General features: G+C 40.0%; 1 protein-coding gene across 2 annotated transcripts in view; it reads right to left on the bottom strand.

The window, feature by feature from the left end:
* Positions 1-2,265: 2,265 nt before the first annotated feature.
* The window catches only part of LOC128648507 (oncostatin-M-specific receptor subunit beta), a 161,267-nt gene continuing 145,104 nt past the window's right edge, over positions 2,266-18,428 (bottom strand). For both annotated transcript variants that reach the window (XM_053701219.1, XM_053701218.1), the window contains 4 exons: positions 7,696-7,857; positions 5,087-5,180; positions 3,634-3,706; positions 2,266-3,148 (listed from right to left, as the gene is read on the bottom strand). In XM_053701219.1, the coding sequence (XP_053557194.1) occupies positions 2,621-3,148; positions 3,634-3,706; positions 5,087-5,180; positions 7,696-7,857 (857 nt within the window). In that variant the 3' untranslated portion in view covers positions 2,266-2,620. The remainder of the gene's footprint in view (positions 3,149-3,633; positions 3,707-5,086; positions 5,181-7,695; positions 7,858-18,428) is intronic.

Genomic DNA, 18,428 nt, shown 5'->3' with positions numbered 1-18,428 from the left:
ATTTATGCTCGTTATCTAGGCATCTTTAAACTACAATATTTCTTTAGTGCATTTGGGGATATGACACTTCATTCTCCCTCTATGACTTGCAGTTGGGATTTAGGATGGCACGCTCGCAACTGATTAATATGGAACCATTTATCCATAAAAGTATCTTTCTTTCATGTAATTGGCAAGAGTCTATGAGCTAGTGACGTATGGGATATACAATCCTACCAGAAGGGGCAAAGTTTCCCAAACCTCAAAATGCTTATAAATACACCCATCACCACACCCACAATTCAGTTTTACAAACTTTGCCTCCTATGGAGGTGGTGAAGTAAGTTTGTGCTTGATTTTTATGATTTCTTCTATGATAAGCACTTCTAAGCATTTTTAAGCCCAATTCCTCTGAGTACAGTGTTTGTCAGAGGGATGAGAAGAGAGTATCGCCTATTTGATTTTATGGTTTCTCTCACGGGAAATCTTTTCAAGGGTTCTCTGTTATCGGTTTTAGGGATTCATCTCCTACCTCCAGTTTCAGATTGACAATATACTCATATACCATTACCTCTGCTGATAGTTTTCAGTACTGGTTTGGCTATCTGCTATATGTTTGTGTATGTATCATTATTAGTAGACACACTCTCAGCTATGGTTTGGCGCTTTATGTATTATTATAAAGTTTTAAATATATGTATTTTACTTATATTTGCCATGAGTCAGGTTTATGTGTATTTCCCTTTGCAGTCTAGCAGTTTTGTTATGGGAATCATGTTTTAGGAAGTTTGTCTTACCTGGGGTATAGTCTTCTTTTTTTTTCAATTTGACTTGTTTTTTTCTTTGAAATACTTGCAGGGCTTGCAAGGGCGCAAAATGCTGTTGTTTATTGCATCATTCTTGGCTCAAGAATTTTTTTTTGCATGAATGTGCGTCTGTAATGACGCAAGGTCGTCATTTCCTGCGTCTTAGTTGACGCTAGGTTGTTTGGCGTGAAATTGTGTTTGTTATGACGCGAGTTGCGTCATTTCCGGATGTTTGCTGGCGGCAAAAAATTTCTCAACTTCCTTTTGTGTTGTGAGTTTTTTGTTTGTTTTATTTTACCTTACTTCCTATATGCTCCTTGCCTTCTTTATGCTCAGGGGGCTATGGTATTTGCTTTTTTTGCCAATTTTAGCATTTGCATTTTTTCCCATTCCTGAAATTGCTATATGTGGAAATAAGATATTTCTGTTTAAAAGTTATTTTTTTACATTTTACAAGATGTCTCAATCTGATCCTGTCTCAGAATCGGCTGTAGGAACCATGCTGTCTGAACACAGTTCTACCAAAGCTAAGTGTATCTCCAGCTGTAGTATGTAACAGTTGTCATGATAAGCTTTTGCATGCAGAAAAGGTTTCTATTAGTGCTAGTACAGTATATGTTGTTCCTTCAACATCTAAAGTACATGATATCCCTGTTGATATGAAAAATTATATTGCTGATGCGATACAGAAGGCTATGGCTGCTATAACGCCTTCAAATAAACGTAAAAGGTCTTTTAAAACTTCTCATAATACTGATGAGATTTGTAATGACCGGCAACATACTGATATATCCTCCTCCTGATTAGGATCTCTCTGACTCAGATGTTCCTACTTCAGACATTGACATTGATAAATCATCTTATCTTTTTAAGATGGAGTATATTCGTTCTTTGTTAAAAGAAGTGTTGATTACTTTGTATATTGAGGAGTATATATATATCTTGATATCTGAATTATTCTGGATTTAGGGATTTGTACTTGTATTTGTATACACCTGATAGGAATCTTAAATTTGTTTTATATATATTTTAATGTTTTTCATAAAACAAACTTTGACACTAAACTGAAAAATTGTATGCTAATTTACTCATGCACAGTGTTAAGTTTATTTTGACAGTCATATTTTTTTTATATTTAAAATACCAGAATATGCAATATATTTCTATTGATATCAGTAATCTTTCTCTATCTATCTATATATATATGTATATATATATACAGCTTAAATGGATAGTAAACTTGAAATCATAATATTTTTCTACTATCTTAAAATAATTTAACAGACACAGTGCCATTTAAAATGCATTAATACTTAGATGAAGTGGTGTTTCTGAAACATAGATTTGTTTAAGGGGTGTGGCTAATAGAGGGATTGTGGTGGGAAAACAATTTCCAAATTTGCCCTTGTACCAAACAGAGCGCAAGGGTCGTAACAACAGCAAAAAAAAAAAACTGAAGAACCACCACTGCACAATGGAATTATTACAGGATCATATTTACTTAAGAGCAAGCAGCCATAATTTATATACATTATTTACATTGTAAAACCATGTAGTTAACGTTTTAGAATAATCTAGATTTTCAAATGTACACAGTTCCATTAAACTGTCTGTAATAGATTATATTCTTACCAGGAGTAATGCCTTTGCTGATCACTATAAAGTGCTTTGAGCTTATTGTTGGTTTCTTTATATCAAACTATTTTATTGTCTCAGAGTTACCAGCTTTGTAACAACAATTTGTACATATTCCTAAAATTGTCACCTGCTACACCCATATTACAAAGTAATATGTCTGGCTTTATAAGTCCCACAAAAATACTTGTAATGCTGCTTTAGTCTTTAAGTAAGAGGGTGGAAGATGTTGTAGATGTTGGACTCTGATCACTGGTGAAGCTGTGGAGATCTTCAGATGATGTTATCATCAAACTCAAATTTGTCATGGAACTTAAAGACTGCAACTGGTTGGTATGGGCATATGTTGGTTGTGAAGGTTCCAATTGAGGTTTATAACCATTTGGTAAAATGTCCAGCCCATCATCTGGAGAGATACAATAGTTATTATTGAAGAACTCAATGTAAGTTTGTAACGGTGGCTGTGAGAATGTTTTGTAGACATCTCCCACTCCAGAGCTCTCATGCTCTGTATCATCGGTATAAGCATTTGAATCTGTGCTTTCTTCCAAATGACAGCAGTTTTTATAATTAACATCCACATGATTAAGTATTAAACCAGGTAGAAGGTCTGTTGAATTTTTGTTTACTTCAGAGTTCTCCACTTTTATTGCTTCTTGCACATTTACGATCTGGACACTTTGAGTTATGCATGCAGTAGGTATCATCACTTTTTTATCTGAATTTGCCTAAAGAATGGAAAAAATATACTGGTGTTAACATCTAAAGGATCATAATCACCTAATAGAACTTCAAAACATTTTTCTTTAAACATAACAAATTTGAGTTTAAATATCAGTGAGATGCCGTCTTTAACCCCTTACATAATTAATCCCTCAATGTTTTTCGATTAACTGTTGTAACATGCTGACTAACCACTAAATTCCTTGTCTATTACAGCTGCCTCCCTAATTCATTTTCTACTCCATGGGTTTCACAACACTTAAAGAGACACGAAAGTCAAAATGGAAGTTTCATTAATCAAAGAGAGCATGCAATTTAAAAAAACTTTCTAATATAATTCCATTATAAAAATGTGCACACTCTTTTTTTATATGTGCACTTTCTGAGGCTCTAGATCCTACTGAGCATGTGCAAAAGCACATGAATTTTGTGATTGGCTGATGGCTGTCACATGATATATGGGGAGAAAACACTATTTATAATATCCTACCTTTAATCCATCCAATGAGAGCAGTTGGCCTTTTCTCGGATCAGGAATAACTGGATAACAATATTCTTGTATCCTAGAAAAAAAAATATATAATCACTTTTAACATTGTCTTGCATAGATTAAAATCATACCCAATCTTTTAACTGGATTCTCCTGGGCTACATCTAGGTCACCACTTGCTAAAGGGTATTTGTCTGACACATGCTCTGATTACATCTACTGAAGACTATATGGGTTTCTACACAGCCACAGGAAATAATTTTAATTGAAGAAAACAAGTAGAAGGTGGCACTCAAATAAGAAGCAAACCTTTATTCAGAGAGCAACGTTTCGGGCCTCCTGCCCCTTTCTCAATCATTTTAAGCCATTTTTCTGAATAAAGGTAAATGCATTGATAGGTTTTAGATGGAGGGATACTATTGTAGAAGTAACTTAGCAAGAAATTGGCTTCAATATGTAATCTTGCAAAGACACTACATAAAAAGGAGTATTTCTGGAGTTAGATGGGCTGAATTGAATACAATGGTTATTGTCTAGCAATGTGTTTTTTTTGGAGCAGATACATCTGAAGGGATAATGCTAATGTGTGGTTGATGCATGAGTGGAAGATATTATAAGTTTGTTGTTCAGTGCTATGGACCATTGTGCAGGTTTATGTCACTTGCAGAAGACAAAATGAGGTTAAGGGTAATGGATAATGGATATTAATAGTTGTATGGTTTACTTCAGTCATTGGTGGCAAGGAAAGTATGTAAGGACTTTAATAATGGAAATCTTAAATGATTAAACATTACAAGATTAGGAAGTATTTAAAAGGATGATGTATTACACTGGGCGCAGGGTAATAGATAACATTAGAATTAGCATAGACAACGTTTATTTAACAGATACAATACAATTTATTCAAACCAAAGTTACTAACTGGCGCAACCTATAATTATCCGTGTAGATGTACCAGGGATGGCGAACTCTAACAGAAATACATGGTATTGTTATCTTTAGTAATGCTACAAATTCATGGTCTGAGGATGAGGAAGCAAAAGAGAGAAATAAATCTGCACATGTTAAATAATACAAATGTTCTCAAATGGAAAATGACTTTTTCATTTAAATAATATCATCCCTTGTATTACACAGACAAGTATACACTGTCCTTAGCAGTTACATTAGCAGCTATACACATTATTATTACAGAAGAAACTTTTTATTTATTTATTTTTGCTAAAAAACAAAACAAACACATCCTGATAAGGGAATGCAACAGGTTTCAGTTACATTTGAATAATAAAAAAAAAATCCTCTTATGTATCCAGCAAAAAAAAAAAAATGTTTGTTACTTTCCAATTCCTTCTTATAGGTGGGAATATAAGGGAATACTATTATTGATCAATTTTATATTCACATTATATTTATCACTATAATAATAAAACAATTATAAAGTAAAATGTCTTACCATCTTCTCTTCCAGTATGTCATAATTGATAAAATTAGTACAATTATGGAAAAGATGATCACAGGAAGGATAATTGCCAAAAAGACCCCTTGAGCTGCAAAACAAACCAGTGATTTCATAAGTATTATATATATTATTTGGTTTACAGCTAGAGATGTATTAAAGGAAAGTATGCTTAAAGGGACAGTCAAGTCAAAATTAAAGGGATAGTATAGTCAAAATTCAACTTTCATTATTCAGATAGAGCATGCAATTTTAAGCAACTCTATAATATACTCATATCATTTTTTTCTTCGTTCTCTTGGTATCTTTACTTTAAAAAGCTGGAATGTAAGCTTAGAGCTGGCCCATTTTTGGTTTAGTACCTGAGTAGCACTTGCTGATTGGTGTCTAAATGTAGTCATCCAATCAGCAAGCACTACCCAGGTGCTTAACCAAAAATGGGCAGGATCCTATGCTTACTTTCCAGCTTTTTCAAATAAAGATACCCAGAGAACAAATAAAAAATTGATAATAGGAGTAAATTAGAGTGTTGCTTAAAATTGCATGCTCTATCTGAATCATGAAGGTTTATTTTTGACTAGACTATCCCTTTAAACGTTCATGATTTGGATAGGGCATGCAATTTTAAACAACTTTCAAATTTACTTTTATCATTAAAGTTGCTTTTTCTCTTGGTATTCTTTGTTGAAAGTTTAACCTAAGTAAGCTCAAACTGATTTCTAAGCTGTTAAAGGCCGTCTCTTATCTCAGTGCATTTCGACAGTTTTTCACAGTTAGAAAGTGCTAGTTGATGTGTGTCATATAGCTAACATTGTGCTCATCCCCCTAGGGGTTATTTATGAGTTAGCGATGATTGGCTAAAATGCAAGTCTGTCAGAAGAACTGAGATAAGGGGCAGTCTGTAGAGGCTAAGATACAAGGTAATCACAGAGGTAAAAAGTGTATGAATATAAACGTGTTGGTTATGCAGAACTGGGGAATAGGTAATAAATTATTATCTATCTTTTTAAACAATAAAAATTGTGAAGAAGGCTGTCCCTTTAAACAATTAAATGTTATAATGAAAAGCAAAAAGTGATAAAAAAGAAAAAGGATGGACACAATTTTATGTAACTTTTATGTGTACAAATGACAGTTAAAGTGCCCTGAAAAACACTTATATTTTTTCTGTTTTTCTTGTTTAGCATTATAGTGCACCAAACTAAATCTGTATTTGAAAAGCAAGACTAAAAGCCTAATTTTGATATCATATCTGTAAATGTTAAATGTAATGGCTAAGCTGTTTTAACCTCTAAAATGCAGACGAGCCTGCCCTTTGGCAGGACGAGAGGGGCACCACTCTGCGCCCCACCATCTGGGGGTGGGGGGGCAACAATTTTAACAGGGGTGAGGGTAAGAGAAGGTGCAATAAACAGTCTGTATTTAGTTTATGAAGAAGCATTTATGGTATCAGGAGGTGGAGTATATAGTGGGTTTTTTTATATATAGGACATACTGAATGTTGGGACAGGGATGACCATACAGAGAGAGGGGAATATAGGTGCTAAGCCGAGGCCACATATCTTTTGGTTAAATGAAAGTTTGGGAAATCCCAGCAAAACCATCTTTGAAAAGCATGATAATTATTTCTGCTAGTTTTTGCATCTTGTACTTGTGATACTGTATATGTGACAGGCAGTTTTTTCTCAAAATAATCACAATCGTTCTAAATCAGTTAAATCCTGGTCACGAAGAAGTGATTGCCAATAGAAATCTCATTTTAAGAAGATGGAAGTACTGTAACTTAAAAATACAAACAAATGTGGTCTAAGATAAGAATGGGATTGCTAAACAAGGTTTCTAGATGTTGCGGTAGCGATTTTTATTACATTTCTATTCTGCCCACTAGTGATGAATCACATAATATTGATCAATATTGTTTAATGAATCTAGACCATATATTCATATTTATATCCCAGAGTATATTGCACATGCTCAAGATAATTATTACAAATGTTCTTGGAACTTTGCTTCATTCCTTTTGTATTCTTTGTTGAAGGAGCAGCAATGTACTAGTGGGAGCTAGCTGAACACAGATGAACCAATGACAGTAGGCATATATGTGCAGCCACCAATCAGCAACTAGCTACCTGTAGTGTATTGCTGCTCCTGAGCATACCTAAGTATTCTTTCCAACAAAAGGATACCAAGAGAACAAAGCAAATTAAATAATAGAAGTAAATTGGAAAGTTGTTTAAAATGATGTGCTCTATCTGAATCATGAAATAAAATGTGTGGGTTTTATGTCCCTTTAAATCTTAAACAATCATAACAAGCTAGCTAATACTGAATAAAGAGAACTTTGGTAAAACCATTTGGTGTATAACAATGGCTAAGAAAAGTCTGCAGGAACCATTTATGCGGTAAAAACTGTCAATTACTAATGCCAACAAATAATAAAGCATTCACCAACAGAATAGTTTAATTTGTTTGAAAATTAGATTTAATGTATATGCAAAATGAACACTGATTTTAAATTTGTGTTAGAAAACAATTAACTTATTTTTATTTTTTTCTAAATAGCGCATTTTAAAAACATTAGAAAAGTTGGGATGATGTTTACTCACAGTTTGAAGGAGTTTGCATATTCTTGATTTCATATGGGCTTTCTCCGCCACCAGTCAATGCAGTTACTCTAATTTCATATTTTGTGTTGGCATATAGTCCTCTGATCATAAAGTTTTTCTTTTCAGGGTCATTAATAACAAATTTGCACACATGTGAGCCATCTTCAAAAGAAAAACATAAATTTAGATGAAAAAGATATATAGACAGACAGAGATAGATGACAGATAGATAGATATATAGATAGACTGACAGAGAGATATGTGATAAATAGATAGACTGACAGAGAGAGATGATAGATAGATAGACAGACAAAGAGAGATAGGTGATAGATAGACAGATAGATAAAAAGACAGATTATATAGATCTTTTCATGTGACAACACTGAAGAAATTACACTTTGCTACAATGTAAAGTAGTGAGTGTACAGCCTGTATAACAGTGTAAATTTGCTGTCCCCTCAAAATAACTCAACACAGCCATTAATGTCTAAACTGTTGGCAACAAAAGTGAGTACACCCCTCAGTGGAAATGTCTAAATTGGGCCCAATTAGCCATTTTCCCGAGAGAGAGAGAGAGAGAGAGAGAGAGACTGAGAGAGAGAGACTGAGAGAGAGAGACTGAGAGAGAGAGACTGAGACTTAGAGACTGACTTTGGGTCATTGATATTAGCCCAAAGATCTGAGTGCAAGATGAGCACCCATAGCTGTGGGTATTGTCAGTCAGATGGGATGTGCACCCACTCCTATGGGAGTTCAGTCCATTTCTGTGTTTTGTGTATGTCCAAGGAAAATTACTAAGGGCTAAAATACCCTTGTTTGCAGCTCAGTGTGTTTGTTTACAAGTTAGCATGTGTGACTGTAGGTTAGGGACGCAGGTAAGAAGAGGCATTGACATAACACCAGGCTCTGTGTGTTTGTTTACAAGTTAGCGTGTGTGGCTGTAGGTTAGGGACGCAGGTAAGAAGAGGCATTGACATAAAACCAGGCTCAGTGTGTTTGGTTAGAAGTTAGCGTGTGTGGCTGTAGGTTAGGCATGCAGGTAAGAAGAGGCATTGACATAACACCAGGCTCAGTGTGTTGGGTTAGAAGTTAGCGTGTGTGGCTGTAGGTTAGGGACGCAGGTAAGAAGAGGCATTGACATAACACCAGGCTCAGTGTGTTTGGTTAGAAGTTAGCATGTGTGGCTGTAGGTTAGGGGCGCAGGTAAGAAGAGGCATTGACATAACACCAGGCTCAGTGTGTTTGGTTAGAAGTTAGCATGTGTGACTGTAGGTTAGGGGCGCAGGTAAGAAGAGGCATTGACATAACACCAGGCTCAGTGTGTTTGGTTAGAAGTTAGCATGTGTGGCTGTAACACCAGGCTCAGTGTGTTTGGTTAGAAGTTAGCGCGTGTGTGGCTGTAGGTTTGGCATGCAGGTAAGAAGAGGCATTTACATAACACTAGGCTCAGCATGTTTGGTTAGAAGTTAGCGTGTGTGGCTGTAGGTTAGGCATGCAGGTAAGAAGAGGCATTGACATAACACTAGGCTCAGTGTGTTTGTTTACAAGTTAGCATGTGAGGCTGTAGGTTAGGGACGCAGGTAAGTGTGGTGACATTTTATCACAGGGATATTGGAAATAGCTGGTTTATTCAAGTAGTTCTTTTGTCTAGTGTCTGTCTAGGTGTACACTCCCAATGGCCTGTGAGTGGCATTTGATAAGCCACTCCCTTTTGAATTGGGGTATAAAATACTGTAACACCAGAACCTCTGTCTCTTTTTTATCCTGCTCCTGCTAAAAGATGGATGATGTTGGACACAGAGAATCTGGCTAAGTATTTCTGGGATAATATTCTGTGTAGCAGTATTGCACAAATTGGGGTTAGTGTAGTAAAGTTGCCCTGTATCTTAAATTGTGCACTGTATCTGTAAAATAGATTTATATATATACCTGTAAATATTTATCTTCTTATTAACATATATTGATTCCTAAATAAACTGTTTGGCAAATATTGGAGACCCTCTCATAGAGTTTATTTCACAATTTATTTGTGTTGGTTTTAGTGGTTTCACCATAGAGATTTAGTATATTATATTTAGTAGAAAGTAAAGATATTTTAAATTAATAGATAACCACAGTAAGAAGAGGCATTGAAATAACACCAGGCTCAGTGTGTTTGGTTAGAAGTTAGCGTGTGTGGCTGTAGGTTAGGGACGCAGGTAAGAAGAGGCATTGACATAACACCAGGCTCAGTGTGTTTGGTTAGAAGTTAGCGTGTGTGGCTGTAACGCCAGGCTCAGTGTGTTTGGTTAGAAGTTAGCGTGTGTGGCTGTAGGTTAGGGACGCAGGTAAGAAGAGGCATTGACATAACACCAGGCTCAGTGTGTTTGGTTAGAAGTTAGCGTGTGTGGCTGTAACGCCAGGCTCAGTGTGTTTGGTTAGAAGTTAGCGTGTGTGGCTGTAGGTTAGCCATGCAGGTAAGAAGAGGCATTGACATAACACCAGGCTCAGTGTGTTTGGTTAGAAGTTAGCGTGTGTGGCTGTAGGTTAGGCATGCAGGTAAGAAGAGGCATTGACATAACACCAGGCTCAGTGTGTTTGGTTAGAAGTTAGCGTGTGTGGCTGTAACGCCATGCTCATTGTGTTTGGTTAGAAGTTAGCGTGTGTGGCTGTAGGTTAGCCATGCAGGTAAGAAGAGGCATTGACATAACACTAGGCTCAGTGTGTTTGTTTACAAGTTAGCATGTGTGACTGTAGGTTAGGGGCCCAGGTAAGAAGAGGCATTGACATAACACCAGGCTCAGTGTGTTTGGTTAGAAGTTAGCGTGTGTGGCTGTAGGTTAGGGGCGCAGGTAAGAAGAGGCATTGACATAACACTAGGCTCATTGTGTTTGGTTAGAAGTTAGCATGTGTGGCTGTAACACCAGGCTCAGTGTGTTTGGTTAGAGGTTAGCGTGTGTGACTGTAGGTTAGGGGCGCAGGTAAGAAGAGGCATTGACATAACACCAGGCTCAGTGTGTTTGGTTAGAAGTTAGTGTGTGTGGCTGTAGGTTAGGCATGCAGGTAAGAAGAGGCATTGACATAACACTAGGCTCAGTGTGTTGGGTTAGAAGTTAGTGTGTGTGACTTTAGGTTAGGCATGCAGGTAAGAAGAGGCATTGACATAACACTAGGCTCAGTGTGTTTGGTTAGAAGTTAGCATGTGTGGCTGTAGGTTAGGGGTGCAGGTAAGAAGAGGCATTGACATAACACCAGGCTCAGTGTGTTTGGTTAGAAGTTAGCATGTGTGGCTGTAGGTTAGGGGTGCAGGTAAGAAGAGGCATTGACATAACATCAGGCTCAGTTTGTTTGGTTAGAAGTTAGCGTGTGTGGCTGTAACACCAGGCTCAGTGTGTTTGGTTAGAAGTTAGCGTGTGTGACTGTAGGTTAGGGGCACAGGTAAGAAGAGGCATTGACATAACATCAGGCTCAGTGTGTTTGGTTAGAAGTTAGCATGTGTGGCTGTAACACCAGGCTCAGTGTGTTTGGTTAGAAGTTAGCGTGTGTGACTGTAGGTTAGGGGCGCAGGTAAGAAGAGGCATTGACATAACACCAGGCTCAGTGTGTTTGGTTAGAAGTTAGCGCGTGTGGCTGTAGGTTAGGCATGCAGGTAAGAAGAGGCATTTACATAACACTAGGCTCAGCATGTTTGGTTAGAAGTTAGCGTGTGTGGCTGTAGGTTAGGCATGCAGGTAAGAAGAGGCATTGACATAACACTAGGCTCAGTGTGTTTGTTTACAAGTTAGCATGTGAGGCTGTAGGTTAGGGACGCAGGTAAGTGTGGTGACATTTTATCACAGGGATATTGGAAATAGCTGGTTTATTCAAGTAGTTCTTTTGTCTAGTGTCTGTCTAGGTGTACACTCCCAATGGCCTATGAGTGGCATTTGATAAGCCACTCCCTTTTGAATTGGGGTATAAAATACTGTAACACCAGAACCTCTGCCTCTTTTTTATCCTGCTCCTGCTAAAAGATGGATGATGTTGGACACAGAGAATCTGGCTAAGTATTTCTGGGATAATATTCTGTGTAGCAGTATTGCACAAATTGGGGTTAGTGTAGTAAAGTTGCCCTGTATCTTAAATTGTGCACTGTATCTGTAAAATAGATTTATATATATACCTGTAAATATTTATCTTCTTATTAACATATATTGATTCCTAAATAAACTGTTTGGCAAATATTGGAGACCCTCTCATAGAGTTTATTTCACAATTTATTTGTGTTGGTTTTAGTGGTTTCACCATAGAGATTTAGTATATTATATTTAGTAGAAAGTAAAGATATTTTAAATTAATAGATAACCACAGTAAGAAGAGGCATTGAAATAACACCAGGCTCAGTGTGTTTGGTTAGAAGTTAGCGTGTGTGGCTGTAGGTTAGGGACGCAGGTAAGAAGAGGCATTGACATAACACCAGGCTCAGTGTGTTTGGTTAGAAGTTAGCATGTGTGGCTGTAGGTTAGGGACGCAGGTAAGAAGAGGCATTGACATAACACCAGGCTCAGTGTGTTTGGTTAGAAGTTAGCGTGTGTGGCTGTAGGTTAGGGACGCAGGTAAGAAGAGGCATTGACATAACACCAGGCTCAGTGTGTTTGGTTAGAAGTTAGCATGTGTGGCTGTAGGTTAGGGACGCAGGTAAGAAGAGGCATTGACATAACACCAGGCTCAGTGTGTTTGGTTAGAAGTTAGCGTGTGTGGCTGTAGGTTAGGGGCGCAGGTAAGAAGAGGCATTGACATAACACCAGGCTCAGTGTGTTTGGTTAGAAGTTAGCGTGTGTAGCTGTAGGTTAGGGACGCAGGTAAGAAGAGGCATTGACATAACACCAGGCTCAGTGTGTTTTGTTAGAAGTTAGCGTGTGTGGCTGTAGGTTAGGCATGCAGGTAAGAAGAGGCATTGACATAACACTAGGCTCAGTGTGTTTGTTTTCAAGTTAGCATGTGCGGCTGTAGATTAGGGACGCAGGTAAGAAGAGGCATTGACAACACCAGGCTCAGTGTGTTTGGTTAGAAGTTCGCGTGTGGCTGTAGGTTAGGGACGCAGGTAAGAAGAGGCATTGACATAACACCAGGCTCAGCGTGTTTGGTTAGAAGTTAGCGTGTGTGGCTGTAGGTTAGGGATGCAGGTAAGGAGAGGCATTTACATAACACCAGACTCAGCGTGTTTGGTTAGAAGTTAGCGTGTGTGACTGTAGGTTAGGGGCACAGGTAAGAAGAGGCATTGACATAACACCAGGCTCAGTGTGTTTGGTTAGAAGTAAGCGTGTGTGGCTGTAACACCAGGCTCAGTGTGTTTGGTTAGAATTTAGCGTGTGTGGCTGTAGGTTAGGGATGCAGGGATGCAGGTATGAAGAGGCATTGACATAACACTAGGCTCAGTGTGTTTGTTTACAAATTAGCATGTGTGACTGTAGGTCAGGGGCACAGGCAAGAAGGTTAGGGATGCAGGTAAGGAGAGGCATTGACATAACACCAGGCTCAGCGTGTTTGGTTAGAAGTTAGTGTGTGTCACTGTAGGTTAGGGATGCAGGTAAGAAGAGGCATTGACATAACACCAGGCTCAGTGTGTTTGGTTAGAAGTTGGTGTGTGTGACTGTAGGTTAGGGATTCAGGTAAGAAGAGACAGGCTCAGTGTGTTTGGTTAGAAGTTAGCGTGTGTGGCTGTAGATTGGGGATGCAGGTAAGAAGAGGCATTGACATAACACCAGGCTCATTGTGTTTGGTTAGAAGTTAGCGTGTGTAGCTGTAACAGCAGGCTCAGTGTGTTTGGTTAGAAGTTAGCGTGTGTGGCTGTAACACCAGGCTCAGTGTGTTTGGTTAGAAGTTAGCATGTGTGGCTGTAGGTTAGGCATGCAGGTAAGAAGAGGCATTGACATAACACCAGGCTCAGTGTGTTTGGTTAGAAGTTAGCATGTGTGGCTGTAGGTTAGGCATGCAGGTAAGAAGAGGCATTGACATAACACCAGGCTCAGTGTGTTTGGTTAGAAGTTAGCGTGTGTGGCTGTAACGCCATGCTCATTGTGTTTGGTTAGAAGTTAGCGTGTGTGGCTGTAGGTTAGCCATGCAGGTAAGAAGAGGCATTGACATAACACTAGGCTCAGTGTGTTTGTTTACAAGTTAGCATGTGTGACTGTAGGTTAGGGGCCCAGGTAAGAAGAGGCATTGACATAACACCAGGCTCAGTGTGTTTGGTTAGAAGTTAGCGTGTGTGGCTGTAGGTTAGGGGCGCAGGTAAGAAGAGGCATTGACATAACACTAGGCTCATTGTGTTTGGTTAGAAGTTAGCATGTGTGGCTGTAACACCAGGCTCAGTGTGTTTGGTTAGAGGTTAGCGTGTGTGACTGTAGGTTAGGGGCGCAGGTAAGAAGAGGCATTGACATAACACCAGGCTCAGTGTGTTTGGTTAGAAGTTAGCGTGTGTGGCTGTAGGTTAGGGACGCAGGTAAGAAGAGGCATTGACATAACACCAGGCTCAGTGTGTTTGGTTAGAAGTTAGCATGTGTGGCTGTAGGTTAGGGACGCAGGTAAGAAGAGGCATTGACATAACACCAGGCTCAGTGTGTTTGGTTAGAAGTTAGCGTGTGTGGCTGTAGGTTAGGGGCGCAGGTAAGAAGAGGCATTGACCTAACACCAGGCTCAGTGTGTTTGGTTAGAAGTTAGCGTGTGTAGCTGTAGGTTAGGGACGCAGGTAAGAAGAGGCATTGACATAACACCAGGCTCAGTGTGTTTTGTTAGAAGTTAGCGTGTGTGGCTGTAGGTTAGGCATGCAGGTAAGAAGAGGCATTGACATAACACTAGGCTCAGTGTGTTTGTTTTCAAGTTAGCATGTGCGGCTGTAGATTAGGGACGCAGGTAAGAAGAGGCATTGACAACACCAGGCTCAGTGTGTTTGGTTAGAAGTTCGCGTGTGGCTGTAGGTTAGGGACGCAGGTAAGAAGAGGCATTGACATAACACCAGGCTCAGCGTGTTTGGTTAGAAGTTAGCGTGTGTGGCTGTAGGTTAGGGATGCAGGTAAGGAGAGGCATTTACATAACACCAGACTCAGCGTGTTTGGTTAGAAGTTAGCGTGTGTGACTGTAGGTTAGGGGCACAGGTAAGAAGAGGCATTGACATAACACCAGGCTCAGTGTGTTTGGTTAGAAGTAAGCGTGTGTGGCTGTAACACCAGGCTCAGTGTGTTTGGTTAGAATTTAGCGTGTGTGGCTGTAGGTTAGGGATGCAGGGATGCAGGTATGAAGAGGCATTGACATAACACTAGGCTCAGTGTGTTTGTTTACAAATTAGCATGTGTGACTGTAGGTCAGGGGCACAGGCAAGAAGGTTAGGGATGCAGGTAAGGAGAGGCATTGACATAACACCAGGCTCAGCGTGTTTGGTTAGAAGTTAGTGTGTGTCACTGTAGGTTAGGGATGCAGGTAAGAAGAGGCATTGACATAACACCAGGCTCAGTGTGTTTGGTTAGAAGTTGGTGTGTGTGACTGTAGGTTAGGGATTCAGGTAAGAAGAGACAGGCTCAGTGTGTTTGGTTAGAAGTTAGCGTGTGTGGCTGTAGATTGGGGATGCAGGTAAGAAGAGGCATTGACATAACACCAGGCTCATTGTGTTTGGTTAGAAGTTAGCGTGTGTAGCTGTAACAGCAGGCTCAGTGTGTTTGGTTAGAAGTTAGCGTGTGTGGCTGTAACACCAGGCTCAGTGTGTTTGGTTAGAAGTTAGCATGTGTGGCTGTAGGTTAGGCATGCAGGTAAGAAGAGGCATTGACATAACACCAGGCTCAGTGTGTTTGGTTAGAAGTTAGCATGTGTGGCTGTAGGTTAGGCATGCAGGTAAGAAGAGGCATTGACATAACACCAGGCTCAGTGTGTTTGGTTAGAAGTTAGCGTGTGTGGCTGTAACGCCATGCTCATTGTGTTTGGTTAGAAGTTAGCGTGTGTGGCTGTAGGTTAGCCATGCAGGTAAGAAGAGGCATTGACATAACACTAGGCTCAGTGTGTTTGTTTACAAGTTAGCATGTGTGACTGTAGGTTAGGGGCCCAGGTAAGAAGAGGCATTGACATAACACCAGGCTCAGTGTGTTTGGTTAGAAGTTAGCGTGTGTGGCTGTAGGTTAGGGGCGCAGGTAAGAAGAGGCATTGACATAACACTAGGCTCATTGTGTTTGGTTAGAAGTTAGCATGTGTGGCTGTAACACCAGGCTCAGTGTGTTTGGTTAGAGGTTAGCGTGTGTGACTGTAGGTTAGGGGCGCAGGTAAGAAGAGGCATTGACATAACACCAGGCTCAGTGTGTTTGGTTAGAAGTTAGTGTGTGTGGCTGTAGGTTAGGCATGCAGGTAAGAAGAGGCATTGACATAACACTAGGCTCAGTGTGTTGGGTTAGAAGTTAGCGTGTGTGACTTTAGGTTAGGCATGCAGGTAAGAAGAGGCATTGACATAACACTAGGCTCAGTGTGTTTGGTTAGAAGTTAGCATGTGTGGCTGTAGGTTAGGGGTGCAGGTAAGAAGAGGCATTGACATAACACCAGGCTCAGTGTGTTTGGTTAGAAGTTAGCATGTGTGGCTGTAGGTTAGGGGTGCAGGTAAGAAGAGGCATTGACATAACATCAGGCTCAGTTTGTTTGGTTAGAAGTTAGCGTGTGTGGCTGTAACACCAGGCTCAGTGTGTTTGGTTAGAAGTTAGCGTGTGTGACTGTAGGTTAGGGGCACAGGTAAGAAGAGGCATTGACATAACATCAGGCTCAGTGTGTTTGGTTAGAAGTTAGCATGTGTGGCTGTAACACCAGGCTCAGTGTGTTTGGTTAGAAGTTAGCGTGTGTGACTGTAGGTTAGGGGCGCAGGTAAGAAGAGGCATTGACATAACACCAGGCTCAGTGTGTTTGGTTAGAAGTTAGCGCGTGTGGCTGTAGGTTAGGCATGCAGGTAAGAAGAGGCATTTACATAACACTAGGCTCAGCATGTTTGGTTAGAAGTTAGCGTGTGTGGCTGTAGGTTAGGCATGCAGGTAAGAAGAGGCATTGACATAACACTAGGCTCAGTGTGTTTGTTTACAAGTTAGCATGTGAGGCTGTAGGTTAGGGACGCAGGTAAGTGTGGTGACATTTTATCACAGGGATATTGGAAATAGCTGGTTTATTCAAGTAGTTCTTTTGTCTAGTGTCTGTCTAGGTGTACACTCCCAATGGCCTATGAGTGGCATTTGATAAGCCACTCCCTTTTGAATTGGGGTATAAAATACTGTAACACCAGAACCTCTGCCTCTTTTTTATCCTGCTCCTGCTAAAAGATGGATGATGTTGGACACAGAGAATCTGGCTAAGTATTTCTGGGATAATATTCTGTGTAGCAGTATTGCACAAATTGGGGTTAGTGTAGTAAAGTTGCCCTGTATCTTAAATTGTGCACTGTATCTGTAAAATAGATTTATATATATACCTGTAAATATTTATCTTCTTATTAACATATATTGATTCCTAAATAAACTGTTTGGCAAATATTGGAGACCCTCTCATAGAGTTTATTTCACAATTTATTTGTGTTGGTTTTAGTGGTTTCACCATAGAGATTTAGTATATTATATTTAGTAGAAAGTAAAGATATTTTAAATTAATAGATAACCACAGTAAGAAGAGGCATTGAAATAACACCAGGCTCAGTGTGTTTGGTTAGAAGTTAGCGTGTGTGGCTGTAGGTTAGGGACGCAGGTAAGAAGAGGCATTGACATAACACCAGGCTCAGTGTGTTTGGTTAGAAGTTAGCATGTGTGGCTGTAGGTTAGGGACGCAGGTAAGAAGAGGCATTGACATAACACCAGGCTCAGTGTGTTTGGTTAGAAGTTAGCGTGTGTGGCTGTAGGTTAGGGACGCAGGTAAGAAGAGGCATTGACATAACACCAGGCTCAGAGTGTTTGGTTAGAAGTTAGCATGTGTGGCTGTAGGTTAGGGACGCAGGTAAGAAGAGGCATTGACATAACACCAGGCTCAGTGTGTTTGGTTAGAAGTTAGCGTGTGTGGCTGTAGGTTAGGGGCGCAGGTAAGAAGAGGCATTGACCTAACACCAGGCTCAGTGTGTTTGGTTAGAAGTTAGCGTGTGTAGCTGTAGGTTAGGGACGCAGGTAAGAAGAGGCATTGACATAACACCAGGCTCAGTGTGTTTTGTTAGAAGTTAGCGTGTGTGGCTGTAGGTTAGGCATGCAGGTAAGAAGAGGCATTGACATAACACTAGGCTCAGTGTGTTTGTTTTCAAGTTAGCATGTGCGGCTGTAGGTTAGGGACGCAGGTAAGAAGAGGCATTGACAACACCAGGCTCAGTGTGTTTGGTTAGAAGTTAGCGTGTGTGGCTGTAGGTTAGGGACGCAGGTAAGAAGAGGCATTAACATAACACCAGGCTCAGCGTGCTTGGTTAGAAGTTAGCGTGTGTGGCTGTAGCTTAGGGATGCAGGTAAGAAGAGGCATTGACATAACACCAGGCTCAGCGTGTTTTGTTAGAAGTTCGCGTGTGGCTGTAGGTTAGGGACGCAGGTAAGAAGAGGCATTGACATAACACCAGGCTCAGCGTGTTTGGTTAGAAGTTAGCGTGTGTGGCTGTAGGTTAGGGATGCAGGTAAGGAGAGGCATTTACATAACACCAGACTCAGCGTGTTTGGTTAGAAGTTAGCGTGTGTGACTGTAGGTTAGGGGCACAGGTAAGAAGAGGCATTGACATAACACCAGGCTCAGTGTGT

This window comes from Bombina bombina, chromosome 2 (genome assembly GCF_027579735.1).
Source record: "Bombina bombina isolate aBomBom1 chromosome 2, aBomBom1.pri, whole genome shotgun sequence".
In the NCBI taxonomy this organism is placed as follows: Eukaryota; Metazoa; Chordata; class Amphibia; order Anura; family Bombinatoridae; genus Bombina; species Bombina bombina.
The sequence above is the reverse complement of the archived record's forward strand: the minus strand, read 5'-3'. Positions and strand labels throughout refer to the sequence as shown.